The 18,740-nt window shown below is 52.8% G+C and overlaps 1 protein-coding gene across 1 annotated transcript; it reads right to left on the bottom strand.

Moving 5' to 3' along the window:
- Positions 1 to 10,560: 10,560 nt before the first annotated feature.
- DLX5 (distal-less homeobox 5) lies at positions 10,561 to 15,308 on the bottom strand. The gene is made up of 3 exons (XM_063301929.1): positions 14,918 to 15,308; positions 12,832 to 13,016; positions 10,561 to 11,305 (listed from the first exon to the last, which is right to left on the bottom strand). The coding sequence occupies exons 1-3, from the start codon at positions 15,279 to 15,281 to the stop codon at positions 10,979 to 10,981; spliced, it is 876 nt and encodes a 291-aa protein (XP_063157999.1). The 5' UTR covers positions 15,282 to 15,308; the 3' UTR covers positions 10,561 to 10,978.
- Between the last annotated feature and the right edge of the window lie 3,432 nt (positions 15,309 to 18,740).

Genomic DNA, 18,740 nt, shown 5'->3' on the forward strand with positions numbered 1-18,740 from the left:
ACACCCGCGCACAAAGCAGTCATAAAGTCGGGTCTCTTTGGGGACCACCTCGCCTTCCTTCCTTCCCACTCTTATCGGCCCAGATTATTTCCTATAGGAAGGATTTCTGGATCCACCGAGGGTGGATTCAAGGCGACGCCATCCTGCCCAGCCCAGGCTAACTTTCGGGGGAGCCTTGCTTTAGAGTGGGTTCTCTCCCTGTAAGCCACCTGGCACGGCAATCTTCCCAGGTCTACCTGCGTACGCGCGCACTTCTCGACGTTCGGGCCACCCGCCTCAAGGCTTCCGGCAGTTCTTCTACCGGGGGCCGATTTTGCCCCCCCCCACACACACACACACACTCGCGCCCCATGGTCGCCCGCCTTGGTGTGCAGGGGAGTGGCCTTGTGGCCGGTCGTTCCCCGGGCAGACAGCCAGCGTTGCCTCCTGTTCCCCGGGGCTGGGAGAGCGCTCCCGGCTTCTCCAGCAGGGTCCGCCGCGAATGATATCCTTGCGAGGTGGTGCCAAAGCGAGAAATCATCCACCATGAAAAGCCCCTTTCGTCACACAAGCAGGATGCCCCATACTGCGAGAATTAATGGCTACAGCCCTGGGCATCCTTCAAATTATGAACCTTGAAACCACTGAGCCATTTATCAGAAGTCAATGGAGATTTTCGGAGTGCTGCATATAATGACAGCTACATACAGTTGTGCAAAAGGACAGTCACTATAATTAGACACAAAAGCCAAGACTACTTACCAATATACCAGCGCCGGTTTTTTGTTGAGTAACTTCCACGCTCAGTCAGTCTTCAGAATGGCTTAAAACCGATCAAGTCTTGTCATTTTCTACCATTCGCATTGTTACATTTGGAGGGGGGAAAATGTTTTTCTTTTCTTTTTTGGCTCCCCCCTCCCCATGCCTACTGTGAAACTTTGGGTTCAGCTCTCCCCAGGATCAATTGTGAACAAAGCCCCCAGCTGCAGTGCCATCCAATTTGAAGCAGACATTGGGGACAATTTAAGGTTTTTATCCATAAGAAGGTTTTTTTCCCCCATTCTCTTAAATGCAGCCATAATTAGAGTAATTTTTCATGTAGCCTGCTGATTACAGCGTTTTTACCGTCAAAGATAATTACCTGTAATTTTCTTCCACTTTTAATACTAAAAAGCCATCTTTATTTAGATTCAGGAACAGGAAAGGCGAAACAAAAGAGGGAAATTATTCTGTTATTCATACACAAATTGCAGAGACATAGGACCTAAAATTGAAAATTAACCAAAATTATAATGCTAGGAAGAATGGAAGAGAATTCTGAGGTACAGCTGGTTGTGGGGTTCACTGACTGGTTCTGATTCGTGTTAGGGAGCAAAAGCTACCGCACATTTACCAAGAGCATCCACGCCTGTCATGGATGAGCCAGCTATCCCTTCCCCAAAGTTTTCCTGAGGAAGAATAATCCTTAAAACCAGAGGAGCCACAGGAAAATGGGGAAGCAAAGCCACAAGCCGGGGAAGAGAGCGGAAGATCCCAGCTTCTCAGCATACTTCCACTGCGATGGATAGGCCTCAGTGCTAGACAACTATATCTTTGGGATCGAGGTGATACAAGACGCAGCTCCCATGCTACTGAAATTAGGACGTGACGCCCTGCCGGGAATGATCATGCTTTGCACCTCAGCCTTTAACCAGTTTTATGCCATGTTGTTGGTTTCTTTCACCTCAACCGGTTTCTGGAGAGGGCTGTTTGATCTATCCAGCCACGAGTAATGCCCCCCTTCCCCACCCTCCACTCCACAGTCAAAAGCAGTCTATTTCCTCCAAAACAGAAGGCTATTCTAGGTAACTTATCAGGTTAGCTCATTTAAATCGCTGGAGCCGTCTTAAGCCCCCAATTTTTTTTCAATGGAGTGGAAATAAAGGAGAAAGATGTGCACCTTTTCACCTGTCTCCACTCTCCACCTGGCTAAACCTGTTTAGAAGTGGGATGTGGAAAATCTAATGTGCTTCTTTTTTTAAAAGGGCTGTTAGATCAGCAAGAGAGGATAGGGGGAATTCTGCATTGGGCCTTTAGCAGCAAGAGGTTGTTGAGGTTCCGGTTCTACCCACCAAACGGATTCCCAGGCTGTCTCTGAGGGAGGGCGCAGGTTCCACTACAGAGGCATCTGCCGACAGGAGTAGGACAAACCTGCCATTCGACTAGAGCGTAAGACTTCTCAAGAAGAGAGTTTTTCCTGCTGTCCATCAGCAGCCTCTTTATATCCCACACGAGCCCCCGCCCCGTCCAGTGAAGCCCCTCTCGGTTGCCAGGTATGAATGCGGAATCAGACAAGTGACATCTCTTTCTAATGCCAGAATTCTTCTGAACAAGAAAGAACGCTGTGAAGGAAGGTTCAGTGGGAAACTTGCAGACTTAAGAGCGGGGAAGCAAAGTGGGTCTTCCATTGAAACCGAAGGCAAAACGCCCTTGAGAATCCGGCTCGCTCTTGCGTAGCAATTGTTCCTCAAAAGCATTCAATAAATCTCCACTGAAATCGTGGGGCGGGAGAGCGGGGAGGGGAAGATGAGCCAGGCCCACTGAATTTGTCCAAGCCAGAGTCACCGAACTTTCTGACAACAAAACAAAACAAAAAAAGACTTCTGCAATCTGTTGAACTTGTTTTACCAACCCGATGCTCTGCCACCTGGCCTGATGACCTCCATCAGAAGCGGCCTTTAACTTTCCCCCAACAGCTGAGAAAAGGCTTGGAGCAGGAGAAGAACACAAGCCGAAAGGCTGCTGAAATAAGTGGCAATGATTTCTCATTCAAAAGTCTCGAACCAGGAGTACAAGGGAACTGCAGTTTAAGAAGAGAGTACCGAGATTTCAGCAGCTTCAAAGCATCTGAGTGGGTGGGGCGGCGGGGAGCGCTGGGGAACCCTATAACTGAGAACTTAAGAAGAAAAAAGAGGATCCGGAATGAGCTCGCTCCTCTCTCAACACCCCGTTCCTAAGCACATTTAGCAGGGAGAAAAAGCCCAGTGGCATTTACAGCCAGATGTTAAGGATGCTTAAAAAGCTAGGATTTATTCTTATATATTCTTATTCTTAGCGCACTGAAGCTATAAGAAAGCTGTAAACATGCTCCACACACGCACCGGCTCACGGTGGATTCGCTCTTTTACAATGGGGCTACTCAGGAGTGGACCTCGAAATGCCGACCGGGAACATAAATCTTCACAAAACTGAAAGTGAAGGTCCGGCGTGGCAACTTCCGAGCAAACGACCCTCCCTTGCTATTGAAATCATTGTGACCTCCTCCTGTCCGTTTTGAGGCGCCTTCTTCCTCTCCCCAATACTCCCCTTCCCCTCCCCCACAAATCCATACCGACTGCGCTGGCAGGACTGAACCAGGATTTAGTCAATTAACCCAGCCGTTTGGATTCGCACGACTCGCTGAACCATCAACTCACCAGTAGGCTGGATTCCCATGGCCCTAGTCTCAAATGTGGTTGGCTGGTTCGGGGTTCAGTGGGTCGTGGGAACGCAGCCACTCTTTCTGAACGCCACGTGAATCGTGGAGCATCGCGATGTCGAGTCAACGGAGCGGCGGGCAGAAGGCTGCCTTCCGGAGGCACCCACCTTGATCTCCCAAAGTCCCAATCAGGGGAGAAGACAGGCGGGCAAACAAACCACAGACAAGCGCTCCTTGTTCTCGCTTGATTCGGTGAGGTCTACTCCGGAGAAGGGAGCAACCATAGAGCGGCTAAATAACTATTCTTTTCCTTCTTTCTTTTTTCTTTTTTAAAAGCAACTATCATTTCAGTATAAAGGGTAAAAGCTGAAGGAATATGCGGAAGTCGACAGAAGATTTAAAATCCCAAGAAACCTCACCCAACCCAGACGAACGACTTACCCCCATGCAAACCTGTTAAGCGGAGATGAGGGTCTAAGGAAATCTAGAGAGAAGAGAAGCAGTGGAGGATTTTTTTTTTTCTGTGTCTCAGGGCAGAAGCTCTTTCTCTAGATTCTTGGTTGACTGAGCAGATCCAGGTGTGAAATTGTTTGCACACCCCAGCACCTCTTATATTGCCAGCAAAATTAGCTGTTATTACTGTCACTGTTTAGTGATGGTTAGCTTGATAAAAAAAAAAACGCTGTAATCAAGACCTGGCGCATCTTTGCAAATTACGGATAATTGTAAACGTCCAGATTATGATAATAGCATCCTAATCCAGCCTGCAATATAATTATTACAGAGTGTTGCATCTGAAACTGTCCAGTAGGGCTAATTCGGCCATTATTTAGACCTCTTCCCCCTCTCCTCTCTCCCCCCTCCGCTACCAATGGGTTGCTGAGCAGAAAATGTACAATTGTAATTTCACGGGGCACTCAATGTGTAATGATAGAGGAAGAGGGGGAAAATACAAAAGTGAAATGCGAACAGGAGCGATTAAATCAAAATGTGGAGGGCTAAAAGAAGGGGGGAGTCTGGGCTGACACAGGGTAGAAGAAGAAGAGCGAGAGTTAAAAACCGAGCAAATCAGGGGTGCAAGGCTGGGCGGGCGAGCGGGCGATTGGTGCTTTGTTGTGGAATCGCCAACGACAGCAGTGGCTTTCCGGAGGCGCGCCCGCGCCAGAGAGCGTGAAATCCGCCACCGGAGCTCCGTTCCGGATATACCTTGAGAGTGAACGGTTGGGGGAGGGAGAAAGTCTCTGCAGGCTTCGGGTCCTTTTCCTCGCCGGGCCTGAGCCGAAATAATCTTGCTTCCACTGAGTCAAACTCAATACTATTGATTCCAAATGGAGCCTTCTTGGATCCCAACACTAAGAACAGCAGCGAAGGTTCTTCCCTCGAAGGAGGTCAGCCCGGCCCTGCTCGGCGCGTCTCCCCTCCCCCGTCATTCCTCCGATAGGACCTTGACTTCTGGCCCCACAGTCCCGCTCTGATGGCACCACTGCATAAAAGCCCCGCTGGGTTAGATCAGGGTACAGCAGCCTGCCTCCAAGCGCGGACAGCCAGATACCTCGGGGAAGCGCCCATTGAAGACAGAAGAGCAACTGACCCCTTCCTCGCGGCTGCTTGGCCCAGCGGAAAATTTTCCAAATGCGAGATTCCGATTGCCGTAGACTGCCATAGATCCCAGTGGTTCTTGGCCAACCGTCCTTGCATTCACCAGATGCACCTATAAACCATAATTTCAAGAAGGGTCTTTATTTCCATATTTAAGAGGATCGCAGTCTGATCCTCTAGTACCCTTTAGGATTAGACCGTGATAATCCAGGGATTCTGTTTTATTTAAGGCAAATGCATGCATTGAACAGTGGCATCTATTGTTCGCCTTGGCGAGGTTATTATCCTTAGAAAGAATGTCCTCGAGATTCTATCTCCACGTTCCAAAGACCCGTTTTCCTCCTGCACATTCTCCCATTGGACGAGCCCTCGGGAGCCCAACGGGCAATTATCCGGTCAAGGTCTTAATTGCAATTAATTAAACAAAGCAGCCTGCTGAAGGTTAGAGTTCTCTTCTATTGTCTGGGGTACTGAGTAAATGCGGAATGCAAAGACTATTCCCAACCATCAAAAGCAGGTACTTGATCTAACCACCACGTTTACATACTTGCACATTTTCACACGCAACACCGCGAACCTGATCCACTTAGCCTTGCAAACGGCTCCCGTGAAATCAAGGGCATAACAATAAGGACATTTAACAAAGAACATTAAGGGTAGAGCATTGCCTTCCTTTTTTCTAAGCAGGTTGCTAGGAAGGGAACGTTGCCAGGTCAGGTCCTTAGGACTGGTGTCAGTCTTACGGGGGAGCCAGAGAGAATGAGACCCAGAGAAGTTATCTAACCCACGTAAGCCGTGTCAGCTTTACTTGAGCCTAATTAGGTGCAGGCGTGAATCGCCTCTGAGTGAAACTGGTGTACGGCGCTGAGCCAAGGCCTGTGTTTTAGGAATCTGCATTGGGATCAAGCAACTGACGTTTTCTCATTTCCAGCACAACCGCCCCCCCGCCCCCCGCCCCGTTTCGAACTTCGTGTGGGGCTCTAGTGGCCGCATTGAACCAGGACTAGTGGATCCTCTCGAAGGACGGGATGACGTTTGCGTAAGCTCCTTTGGTCTCTTTGTTGCTGGTGGGCTCCAAAATTCGGCTCCGAATGGGGTCCCCGCTTCCTGCCTTCCTTGAGGACACCCCTCCCCTTGCAGCTGCCCTCCTAGCTCAACCCTCGAGGAAAAAGGAAGAGCGTGTCAGCGGCAGTGGGGTGGTGTGGGGGGCAGGCGCGCGCCCCAAGAAAGGCCCGAAGGGGTCCTGGCCGCAGCGCCGGTGCACAGACGACTCCCTGAACTGCCGGAGGGCGCCCAGGAAGGGCGCGGTGGCCCTGAATGGAAGGCCGGCCAAGCACAGCCGGAAGGGGAGGTGGGGCGGAGGTGTCTTCGGATTCTGTCACCGTCGCTTCTCCTCCTTCCCACCTTCTGCTGCCCTGCGGTCAGGTTTACGCCAATGAAGGGTTTCCCCAAAACGCCGCGGACCGCCTGGCAGAGCGCGAACCTTGACTTCTGCCAAACGGAGCTCCCTCCGGCCTGGAGAAGGCGCGAAAGTCTCCGGCCTCGTGAAGGCGTGTTTTCCTTTGGTTGAAGGTCGTCACTGCTGGCGTTTATTTGCTCATGAAATTCGGTCTGGGGCGAGAATCGGGCCCCACAAGGACAGAAGGATAGTTCTGGCAGACGATTATACTAATATTAAGCTCGGCCAGGCGATTATTACTATGAGGAGGAGGAGGAGGAAGGTGAGGAAGATGACTCCTCCGCCTGCTACTGCACCACCAGCTTCCCAGCGTGCGCACACCCATGTGCCCGCATGCCCACACCTCCATCCGCGGGGCTGACCCACGAAGCAGATAACCGAATTAACGTCTGCTTAGCCGCCTGGGGGAAGGGAGTCCCGCACCTTCGTTATCGCTCGCCGGGCCTTTTCCGAAGTGATAAAACCTGCCCACTTCTCGACAGCCGCCCTGCCTCGTCCCGCTTCCCAGCCAAGAACGGAAGGTGCGGGCCTAAGGCTCGTGGACTTTGATGGTTGTTTTATTCCAAACAGGCGAAATAAACCCGAAACGGGCGACCTCCAACTGGGTGGAACTACAGTCCTCATCGCCCGCAGCCGACATGGCCATGGTGGCTGGGAACGATAGGAGTTGCCACCCAGCACTCATAGTTAGATGGGGAAAGCTAACCCATTCTAACTTTGCAGAACTTTGGGGCAAGAAGGAGGCCACAATCTGGTGGAAAACGCCCACCGAGGGTGAACTCGGACTAGTTGGCAGATTCCACTCAGGCGTACCCGTGGAATCGGCCTTTGTTCCCCATCTGCCTAAAATCTGTCGTCGTTGCAACGGCCTGTGTTTTCCCAATGTGTATGGAGGCGGGGGCGAAACGCTTTGCCCCCTTTCTCATAATTAAAAGATCTTCCAAGTGGGGTTTCAGTGAACGGGAAGCCTGCAAGGCGCTCCTTTGTGGCGAAGGAGGGAAGGCAAAGGGTCTGCAAACGCCAAGGCAGAGTGGCCTAGGGGCTCCGAGCCATTCGAGGCAGATGCGCCAGGGAAGCCAGAGAGCGTCCCACGAAGGGCGAGGCGAGCGCGGAGAAGGAAGAAGGTGGACAGCCCGTTCTATTCCCGCGCCCGCCGAAGGTGCAAGGCTACAGCCGCGACGTTCCCGGGCAGCGCGGCGAGCAGACCCGACGGAGAACGCTCCCGGCTGCCGACGGGTCGTGCCGTGTTGGGAGAGCGCGTGACCTCGCTTGCCTCGTCCCAGGAGCGCGCGACGAGCTGCTGGGTGGATGCGCCTGTGGGTGTCTGGGAGGAGGGGAATGGGGGGAGGGATTTCCTGGGTGGAGCTCCGGCCCGAGATCAAGGCCGGCGGAGGTTGCGGGCTCGCGCTCTCTCCGGTCTGGGTCTCTCTCGGCAGCCCTTGTGGCGCAGCCCTGGAGCCATTCGGCACCCACAGGAATGCTCTTCTCCCGGTTCTCCGCCCGCCTCCTGCGGCTGCCCCAGTGTGGCTTGGAAGGGGAGGAAAGGAGGGGGAGGACTGTTTTTAAGAACGGAGCTTAAAAACGCCGTTGATTATATCTAACTGTCTGTCTGTCTGTCTGTCTGTCTGTCTGTCTGTCTGTCTATCTGTCTATTTATACAGTATATCTATACATATGCATATGCATATATAATCTTTGTTAGGGAAGCAGCTTGGTGGCATTATTCCCTGCTATCCTGCCCTCCTCCCGCAAGGTCTGGTCTCCCTCGCGGCTCCCTGGAGGGAGCGCTCTTCTCTGGCCATAGTTGCCTACCCGCACACATGCTGGTGCTGGGAGGAAGGCCGGGCAGTTAGGAAAGACGAGGCCCTCGCTGCCGCCCCAAAGAACGGAGAGCGATCCTAAGGGCTAGCGCCTTTTTCCAAGGAGAGGGGGGAAGGCGAGGTGAAAATAAAATCCCCGGGGAAAAGGCGGTGAAACTGGGACCGACAGACACTGAAGGGCAAGAGGTCCCTCTGCAGGAGCCGCTCGTTGGCCTCGGACGCTAAAACACGCCGGACAAAAGCCGAGCAAACCTCAAGGAAAGAGGGCTCCGACCGACTCAAATACACACGTGGGGGGGGGGGGGGAATCTTCTTACGCTATCAAAACGGTACACCGCTATGCACATGTTTACAAAGACCTCTGCCTCCACAAGATTATCTCACAGCCGAAAAAGTTCTATTGAGCAAAGAGCGAGAGGAGAATATACTGTACTTCTAATAGGATCTTCTAGGAAAAGGAAGGGAGGAAGAAAAAGGTGCAAGCCCTTCGGAAGGTCACCTTGATGGCAGTGAGCAACGATGTAGGCCAAAATCGAACTTGCACAACCCCTAATGCTCAACCAATCTAAAGCTACAGAAGGCAAGTTGAATCGCCCTCCAGATGGCGGTGGAGGCCAATTCCCATCATCCCCAACATCCGCGGGGCTACAGCTCCCTCAGCATTGCTCGCTGCCTCGGCCCTCAGCAGAGTCAATAGTGGAACGTCATCCGGAGGGCAAAAATGGGCCTGAGATGCTGTGAGCTCTACTAATGCCCGGAACAAAACGCTCGTAAGAAGACTGCAGGGATGAGCACGTGAACAATATTTTGTGGAAAGGGATCAGGATAAAAGAGCGGGACATCCTACATACAGGAAAGTCAAATACTGTTCTTCAAATGCGTTACAAAACAAACGAACTTATTTCCAATCATATTACTTCTCCTACTGATAGGAGCCAAACTTGAAAGGAAGAGAAAAAGGAAGGGGAAGGGGAAGGGGAAGGAAACAGACATCAGTAAATTTGCTTGGGGCTACAAAGCGAGCCTTTCTAAGTTTCTGTCTCCAAGTCCTGGAACATCTCTTGCTGAACTCCTCAGATGACAGGAGGTAATTTTTATGAGGTTTCTTTCTGTTTTAAACTTCTTTCCAGAATAAAAATGACTCCCAAACCCAAGCTGCCCTGCTACTTTCCAAAGCTTACCCTTCTTGGAAGTGGGTGCTGGATAGGGAGACGAAGGGGTGGGGGTGACGCCCAAAGCAAGAAGAAGCAGCGCCAAATGCCCACCTCGACCCCTTCGCCGTTCACTTGCCCCGCCTTGGCCGCGCTTGGCTTGCGAGGCGCAAGAGGCCTGAAGCAAACCCGCTCCCTCGCCAGCCACCCTGCCCAGGATCCGACTGCCTTCAGGGGCTGGTTCAGGATTTAATTTCGGAACTGGTGGCGCAGAGATGGGGATGCAGAGGGAGAGACGGGACAAAGACCCGTTCAAAGCCGGCCCCATTCGCAGATCACCTTTACTTCCAGTCCGGAGGCGCAGCGGCTCCGTGGCTTCGCCTCGATCTGCAGCTGCCCAGTTCCGGAGCGCCTTTGGAAGGAAATGCGCCGCGTTGCGCTGACCGGCTATTTCTGGTTTCTTCCCGAAAATTCAAGAGAACCCAAGGAAGCAGAAATCCAGGGAAAAATACTGTGTTCCTACTCAGGGACAGACTCCACCAAGGCCACCCACCCCCCTCGTCTTTTTCAGGCCGTTTTTCCCTGGGAAACGATTCGCCTTTGCTGCTCTCATTCAGAAGAGCAGGCTGCGGTCTCTGCTTTAGTACCCGCCCCCCACCCAAACCTTCCAGACTTTCGGGCAGGTTTGAAGACCCTGATCGAGATTCCGACAGGTTTTCGGAGCCTCGGCGCCTCCCTCCCTACCTCGGGGAAAATCGGGTCCCACTCCAGAAGGAACCTGGACGAGACACAGGCCTGCTCCGAATGTAGGCTCTGGAAGGGGTAAGGGCTGCTTCTAATAACTGGCCATAGGGCTGCCCTCGAAACAAAGGAGGAATCACAAAGGAGGAAAAGGGGGTGGAAGGAAGGAAGGAAGGAAGGAAGGAAGGAAGGAAGGAAGGAAGGAAGGAAGGAAGGAAGGAAGGAGCGAGGAGTGATTCAGCGTCAGTACCCTCTACTTCATTTCGATCAATGGAAGGGGAAAAAATGGGTAACCTGTCATCCTTTTATCTCTCTCTCTTTCTCTCTCTCTCCTATTTTTGTCCTTACGGTGGAAATAATTTTATTTATTCAGAATATACAGTTTAATTCCTCTATCTACACGTATGTACAGGGTTAAAATGACATTGAAAAAAAGTCTCTTGAAAAAAGTTGAGGTCATAAGATTTCAAGGCACCTTTGAAAGTGTCCAGGCTGATGAGAACCAACGCAAATCCAAAGTCCGTCTTCAAAAATAAAAGAAAACGTAAGGAAAGGGGGGGGCGGGGGGCGGGAGGAGTTTCCTTTGAAATGCAATAAATTACATGCACAAGCTTTACACATTTCATCCTGTTATAGTTCCCTTAAAGAGAAGAGTCCCCCATATTATTAATTATTATTATTAATTATTATTATTATTTCCCTTCACGGACAAAAGCAATCGAGTCCAAAACGAGAGAGGAAGGAACGATGGTTTAAAAAAGGGTGGCCTGTTCTAGTAGATTGTCCCGGAAGCCAACACTAAGGAGTGCTGAAGGGAGCCGTGAGGCTGCAGGTGGCCACTCAGAGCGTTTGCGCCGGAATACCAGGAAGAGGAGTTCTCCAGGTACGTGGATGCCGGCGACGGGTTGGAGGTTGCCCCGTGAGCGTGAGGATGGTGGCTGAGAGATCTGGCCGTGCCCTGCGGTTCCCACACGGCGGGGGACTGTGGAGAGTTACAAGCCATCGGGTCGCTGGCGCTGGGGCTGTGTTCCGGGGGCATCTCTCCATTTTTCATAATCTTCTTGATCTTGGACCTTTTGTTCTGGAACCAGATTTTCACCTTAAGGAAGAAAAAGAGGCGGCAGAAGTCAGGGAGGAGGGGCCGGATGGATCCCAACGGACAAGCACAAAGGCAAAGGAAAGGCCGGGCGGACCCTTCCTCCGGAAGCCTTCTGCCCCGACCTGGACTTAACCGGCCGGGTGCCGCTCGAGGACGCCTGCCGAAGATGGCCAGCCGCCCTCTCTAAGCAGCCGGCTTAGGATCCCCAAGTGGCCCGAGCTTTGCCCCCACGCCCGGCCGCGGGAAATGCGCTTACTTCCGAGAAAGTGGGAAGGGTTAGGAACGTGGGGGCTAGTCGGGCAACAGTTCCACACGGATCTGCACCAACGCCAGCAAAGAGACCGCGCGGGTATGAAGAGCGCCGTGAGTGGGCTTAGGTCTGTAGCCTTCAAGGCCAATTGCGAATGATCCCAGCCGGGTACGACGCGAAAGGCCTCTTTTAAGGACGCCGAAGACCAGTCCTCCTTCCCAGCGGGGATAAGACTTAAAACCTCTCCTCCCTCTCGAACCTGCCTCTGTCGGGCAGAATCGAGATCCTGGCCAGGCGAAAACAGCCACCGGAAGGGCCGAAGCATCAGAGACGAGAACGTAAACAGACACGGAACGCAGAAATGTAAAATAAAAGCTAATCGCCTTAAAGTGATGGTATTTGTAACATAAAAATTTGATACAATATAGGGTGTCATTCCTTTTCCCGCGTCTCTGGACATGGGGCTGACCACTAAACCATAGAGCAGTTGCCCAAAATAGTTTTGAAAACATGGAGTGGGGGAGGAAAACAGAAAGGGGGAAAAACAAATAAACGAAAAGGGAGCCTGGTGAACACCGCTCCAAACGAAAAGGAGCCAAAACCTGGTGCACGAGTAACTCATTTTGTGATCCAAGCCTCTGCAGCAGTCCCCACCACGGTCCGCCGTAGCTGTCTAACAAGCCGTCTCCCGCCTCCCTTGAGCTGAACAGGCAGAAGGTCCTCCCACTTTGCCCCCTCCCCTCTTTTGTTCCAGAAGGCCGAAAAACTCGGTGGCTATTGAAAAGCAGACCCCTCAATGCGGCGGGCTATAAACAAAGCACCTGGGGATCGAGTCGCAGCGTTCCGTGCCGAAGTGAAGCCCGATTAATTCCCACTCGGCGAGGCTGTTTTCTGAATTCGCCCTGAGATCCTCTTCCCCGCCCTCGAAGGGATCTGGCTGATGCCGCCGACGGTGGAATCAGGCGCCTGTTTGGCGCGGAAGTTGGATTCACCAGCAACCTCGCACGGAGACATGCTCGGGCGGGGGCGGGGAGGATTAAACGAAACACCCAACACACCTCCACGCGCACGCACTCCCGTCCCTTACTTCTCTCGGGCCCTCCGGCCTCCAGAAGCACCCAGGGGCTGTCCTCGAGGAGAAAGCCCGGATTTCTCTGCACCACCGCAAGCGAAACGAGGCCCTTGGATCGCCGCGCCAAATTCGGGTTGCCCGGAGCGTTTCGCCCGCCGCGAGGGAGGGAAGAAGGAGCCCCAGGCCGCGGCCGCTGGTCCTTACCTGAGTCTGCGTCAGGCCTAAAGAGGCGGCCAACTCGGCTCTCTCGGGCAGGGCCAAGTATTGGGTTTTCTGGAACCTCCGTTGTAACGCCGCCAGTTGAAAACTGGAGTAAATAGTCCTTGGCTTTCGCACTTTCTTTGGTTTGCCGTTCACCATCCGCACCTCGGGCTCAGCCACCTCTTTCTCTAAACAGTCGGGGTGCAGGGAAGGGAAGAAAAGAACAGGCTTAGGAAGCAGAGGAGGAGGGAGACGAGCGAGAAAACTCGGCACCACGCCCCTCCCCCTCCCCCGAATCTGGCGGCTGGGCCAGCAGTTATCCCGCTGACCCGGACTTGCCTCTAGCCAAGTTTACAAACAAACGCGAGGCGTTTGGTCTGCAGGGACCCTGGAAGATCGGGAGGGTGGTGGAAACGGACGGGCCGGCCCAGACCTCTTGCCAATTTCACACCGGCGGAAGACAGAGCGCCTTTAAGCAGCGTCTCCTCTGCCTAAAGAGATTCTCTCCCGGGATGGTATTTATTTGGCTCAGCGTTTTAGTGAAAGGAGAGCATAGGAAGCTGGTGGCAGGGGTGTGCGTGCCGTGCCCGCCTGGGGCTAGGGAGAAGAGGTGGCCGTTTAAAATGTCGTCTTAAAGCAGCCTTTTGATTACAGGGCAACAACAAAGTTTGCAGTATTCTCAGTCCAGATCCTGCTTCCTCCCCACCTCGCCCTCTTTCTCCCTCTCCCCGTTTGACTGCAGCTCCATGAATTCAACCCTACCGGAGACCAGAACTTCTGAGGTCTGCAGAGTTCAAAGCCCCCACCACAAGGGTAAAAAAAAAGCGTTTCCCTCCATCTGAGCCGAAGTAGCCAAATCCGGCCCAGACAGAGAGTCGATTATACAGAATAATCTCGCCGCCGATCGGCCGGAGGTGGGGTAGGGGGAGAGGAGAGGCGCGGTTGCGTCTGGTTCCTTTTACGAAGCCTCAACGCGCCACTGGCAGTTTTTCTCTATTTTGATGAGAGCGTGGGCCAGCTCAAGAAATACACAGTCAGAAGTACCGGGGTGGTGGACGGAGAAGGAGGAAATGTGTGTGCACGTCTGCCTGTCTGTCTCTCTCTCTCTGTGTAAGTGTGTGTGTGTACACATATACGCACACACAGAAAGACACACAGACATGTATAGGTTCCGCGTAAAAAACAGGGAAGGCGAGGCGAAGGCCTGCAGGCGGCCGCAAAAGTTCCCTCGCTTTCGATTCGCAGAAGGCGACGCCGCAGTCTCCCAACGACTGGGCCGGGGTGGCGGCGTGTGGGGTGTGGAGAGGAGGGAGACCGAACTGCCTCGGGGAGAAGCGCTTCATTTTCCTTGCGTCTCTTTCCCGGGGAGCCACAAGGAAACCGTTTCGACCGCGCTTCTCCGTATGTGGGAGCAAACCCCGGGACGAATTTGGAAGTTCGTATTAGCGCTATTCAGGAGACCTTCCCCCCCTTCCCCCTCCTCCCTCAGGAGGGAGGCGGGGAAGAAGGGAAAAAAAAGATCAGATGAGAATCTCCCCCTGTTCGCTTTCTCCCCTCAGACTCGGCCCGTCTTTCTGCAGAAATTTAGGTGGGCGCAGCAAAGTTTTCCAGTCCCTTTGCGATAAAAATTACGTATACAAATGTGGGGAAGGAGGGTAGAAATGGGGTCACTCTCCACCGAAGAGTCTAACTCTTCACAGCCGTATTCTTTTTTTTCTTTTTCTTTTGTTAACGCTGCAGCCCCACGAGGGGGTGGGAATCTTTCGATCCCCCACTTTCCATTTCCCGAATTCGCTGCCTTTCGGTCCGGACTTGGGGGACAATCAAGAAAGCCTCTTTCTCTCCACCCCCCCCCCCCCCCGCCACGTCTGCCCTCTCCCAGCCCCGGATCCTCCAGCGGAGCAAGGCGCAGGGCAGGGCTGGAAGACGGTCCCCTCCCAAGCCCCGAAGGGCTCCGCGCAGACCCCAGACGGCCCGAGAGGAGCGGCGCGTCCCCCACCTGCAGCTCCAGCTCTTTCGGGCGTGCCCCTCGTCCTGTCCGAGCACTGCTCGCCAGCCCCCGTCCCCTGCCGGCGGCGGCGCCTCTCACCTGGCTGGCTGGCCGCGCTGGGCGCCCTCGTGTAAGCCCCGCCGTACTGGTGGTAGGGGCTGGTGTAGCTGTAGTCTGCGTAGGCTTTGGCGGGGTAGCTGGCGGCGGTTCCGTTCATGCCCTGATAGGGGTACTGGTAAGGATGGAGCGCTTTGCCGTAGGACGCCGAGGAAGGCGAAGCGTAGCCGTGCGGGGCGCCTCCCGGCGAGCTGTAGAAGTCGGGGTCCGTGGCCGAGGACTCGGGTAAAGTGGGCGACTCCTGGGGCGGGTGGTGCATGGTGGCGGCCGCCGCGCTGCTCGGAAAGGGGGCCTGGAAATCGCTGGACCGGATGGTGGGCACTCTTCTGTCAAAGACCCCTGTCATCGCTGGTTGGCAGGCAAGCAGGCAAGCGGCGGGCGGGCGGGCGGCTGGGTCTTCTAGGCAGCCATGGCGGGGGGAGGGAGGGAGGGAGGGAGGCGGCGGCGGCTGGGAGCTCTCTGGGGCTGGTTATAGCTCTGGCAGACTGCTAGCAGGGAGCGTAGAGGCTTGGTTAAATCCTTAATTGCGCTCTTACGCACAGCGGGGTGGATCGGGTTCCATTGGCCAGAGCAATCAGGAGCAGCGACACCCTAACTCGTCCAACTAGTTTAGCACAACAAAGCGCTCTGCTGGCTGGCTGGCTTTGAAAGTTCCGTTCACGCTCCCTTAAAAAAAGGAGGGGGGCATTCGAACGTCACCATTATCTCGGGGTTCTGCGCCCTGCAGCCCGTCGGCAGGGAGGGGCAGGAATGGCGTTTAAAAGCAGGGGACCGTCAAGTTTGTGCAATTCACAGACAAGGAGGAAAACAGCGCCTTGGGGGCTAAGTGCTTCTCTCTCCCGCTCCCGCACGTGTGAACGCTTGGTCCGCGTCTTTCCATATCAGAGTGCAGCCCCAGATCCAAGAAAAGGAGATGGACGAGGTGCACGTCAGTTCTCGGGCAACGAGCAGAAGCTTTCACCCTTCCCTTGGGTGCTTCCTGGCAAATGTGAAATTAGTGGTCTTGAAAGAGGGAGGGAGGGAAAGAGATGCAAGCTGCACACACGCCTACAGCAGGATGTGTGGGCTGGAGGTAGAAAGGAATCACATCTGAAATAAGATTTTCTTTCTTACAGGCATGGCATTGGACAAGCCTCTGGTTCTCATGGTCAGTTTTCCTATCCACAAAATGGGGCTAATCGCGAGGGTAACAGATCAAGGCTGAAGTGGTTCGGTGCAGAAATATTGTAACGAGGGACTCCACAGAGTCTTTGGGACAATTTCTCCGGATTACAATAATTTATTCCCAAGTATTATTTCTAAAGGCAGGGAAATTTCTGTGAAATGAACCAGTTTCATTTCAAAGGTGGTGATCATATTCTCAATGGATGCTATAGTATAATTTGTGTCTTATTTTGGAGTTGATATGAGCAAAAATCCAGTTGGCATGGGATGCTTTCTATTTTCTGGAAGCTGTGGATCTGCAAAGGCTTTTATCAAATCAGCTTGTAAGAGTCCGAAGGTACTACTCAGTATTCCTTTCAGAAAATGCCTCTGAGGAGGGACATCAGTGACTCTGGTGTAAAGAGACTCCCATCCCCAGAATCACCAGCCTTCGCTTGCTGAGGTCAGCTGGGGTCATAACCTTCCCACCTCGATGTGGGGTGACCACGAGGAAAAGCGGAAAAGCACATGGGTGGGCCTCTAACAGAGAATCACCTCGCATGGTGAAATTTTCAGCCCCTCCAAATAACAGTCATTTTTTCCCAGATAGTTTGTTCATCTTGAGCTGAATGTTGGTGCCAGCAGGTCTCTCCATTTGAACATGAGATTTATTCTTGAATCAAGTAGAGGAAACTGACTCATATTCACTGTAAAGCAGTAACCAGAATTTATTTAATGTATGCACTGGGGGTGGGGGCTCCCTCAGGACACTTTAAACCCTATCTACCCAGGAGATTAATTTATGATATGGCCCAATTATTGGTGGTTCCATGGGTCTTGCAAAGACAGTCCTTGATGTGCTCAGGAGGGGTCCATCTAGCCCAGAGACCTGGAAGTGGGCTGTTCTTCAAGTGTACAAGGGGAGAACCTGAATTTCACTACTTCAAGGAGGTTCTCTGCCTCCTCCTCTTCCTCGTCCTCCTTGCCAGTCTTCACCAGACATGGCAAGAAAAATTTACTCTCTGGAAATTCAGCCCTGCATTCAGTAACAGAAGTAGCTTCCAAGATTAGTTGCTTTATTGCAGGCAAGACAGAAATACCCATCCACAAGAGGCCTTCCTACAGCAGTTGGCCACCATCAGTTCCCTGGGTTTCAATCTTAAGCTTTTTCCTCCCAAGTCTCCAAGTCAGTGGCTCCTTTGCCATTTCCCTTCAAGGCCCTTCTGCAGCTAAAGGTATGCTGTCAGCACTGTTCTGTCTGGGCTGAATTCTGCTGGTTCCCACCTCACCAGCGTCATCCCTTATATTCCTCTTCTTCTCCAAAATGGCTTTCTCCACTCTGCCCCTCCATGCATATTGGACTACAACTCCCATAACCCTCTTCACAGCCAGCAGCCTTCCCCACCCTCATACTCTCCAGATGTGTTGACCTTTCACAGCTGGATTTTTTCAAGAACAAGGTGCCCTGCTTTTATTGTGATCCTATGCATGATCAGTGGGGACCCTTTGCAGTTAAGGGAACAACCTCTAAAGAAGCACAAAAGGCTGTCTGAAACTTCCTACCTACTATGAGATTGCGTAACAAAAAACCTAGCATGGGAACCATCATTCCTGAAGAATTGGGGCTGGGACTATGCCCCCTCCCCAGATGTACTAAATACAATTCTCAGCACCCACTACTGACCTTCCTGGCTAAAGGGAGCTTCATTCAGCCACATCTTTAGGACCATCACTTCCCCATCGTAGCCTTCATGACCTGCTCGTGATAGATGTTCTCCATCATCTGTGGCCGGGAGGGCATCAGGCTTGCGCAGCGATTCAGACATCGCTTCAGATACCTTGTAACTGGTGGGATCTCTTGGAAGAGGGCTGAGGAAGGAGATGGAAATGAAGGTGGAAGAAATTAATGTTTTTTTAAAAAGTCAACATCAGGCAAACAAATCCGGAGTTGTTTTCAGTGGCCTGGAGCGACAGATTCTTTTGCGAGCTGTTTATTCTCTAGAGTTAGGGCTGTTAACTGCGCTCTTGCGAGTCTGCCGCGTGTGCAGGAGACCTGAGCGCCTTGTTTGCTTTGGAAATGGCCGCAGCCCTTATAAAATCACATTAAGCCAGTCCCTAATCGTTTAATTATAGGAATCACTTGATCTAAATAAATGGCAAATAACTTTACCAAACGCACAGGCACCCACCCACCAATCGACGGTCAGTCCGCTTTGCTTTACGACAGCGACGTTTATGTAAATGTCCACTTCGCACCCATTTAGTCGGAGCGGAAGGCTTTTAATGGCGGGATGGAGCAGATGAGAAGCCAGGGAAACCGCGAAACTCATAAATCCTGGCGAAGAGAATTTGCACCGACCAACACAAGAAAGCAAGAAGGGACAGAAGCCAGCCAGGCAACAGAAATCCGGAGCACAACTGCAGAGGAACTCTCCCTTGGCCTGCCCGGATATTCTCGATCAGCCTTCTCCAACGTGGCGCCCTCCAGATGGGAGGGCACTTGCTGAATGGGCACCTGGGGATTTCTCGCCCGAGCCCATTTGGAGGGCGCCAAATTGGGGAAAGCTGCTGTAAACAGACCCCTGATGTGTGCGCTTGAACTCCTGGTCTCTGCTTCCGTCCAGTCGTTCCTTCTAAGGCACCCGGGGCATTTCCCTTACTC

The sequence above is a fragment of the Candoia aspera genome, chromosome 4 (assembly GCF_035149785.1).
Source record: "Candoia aspera isolate rCanAsp1 chromosome 4, rCanAsp1.hap2, whole genome shotgun sequence".
NCBI lineage: Eukaryota > Metazoa > Chordata > Lepidosauria > Squamata > Boidae > Candoia > Candoia aspera.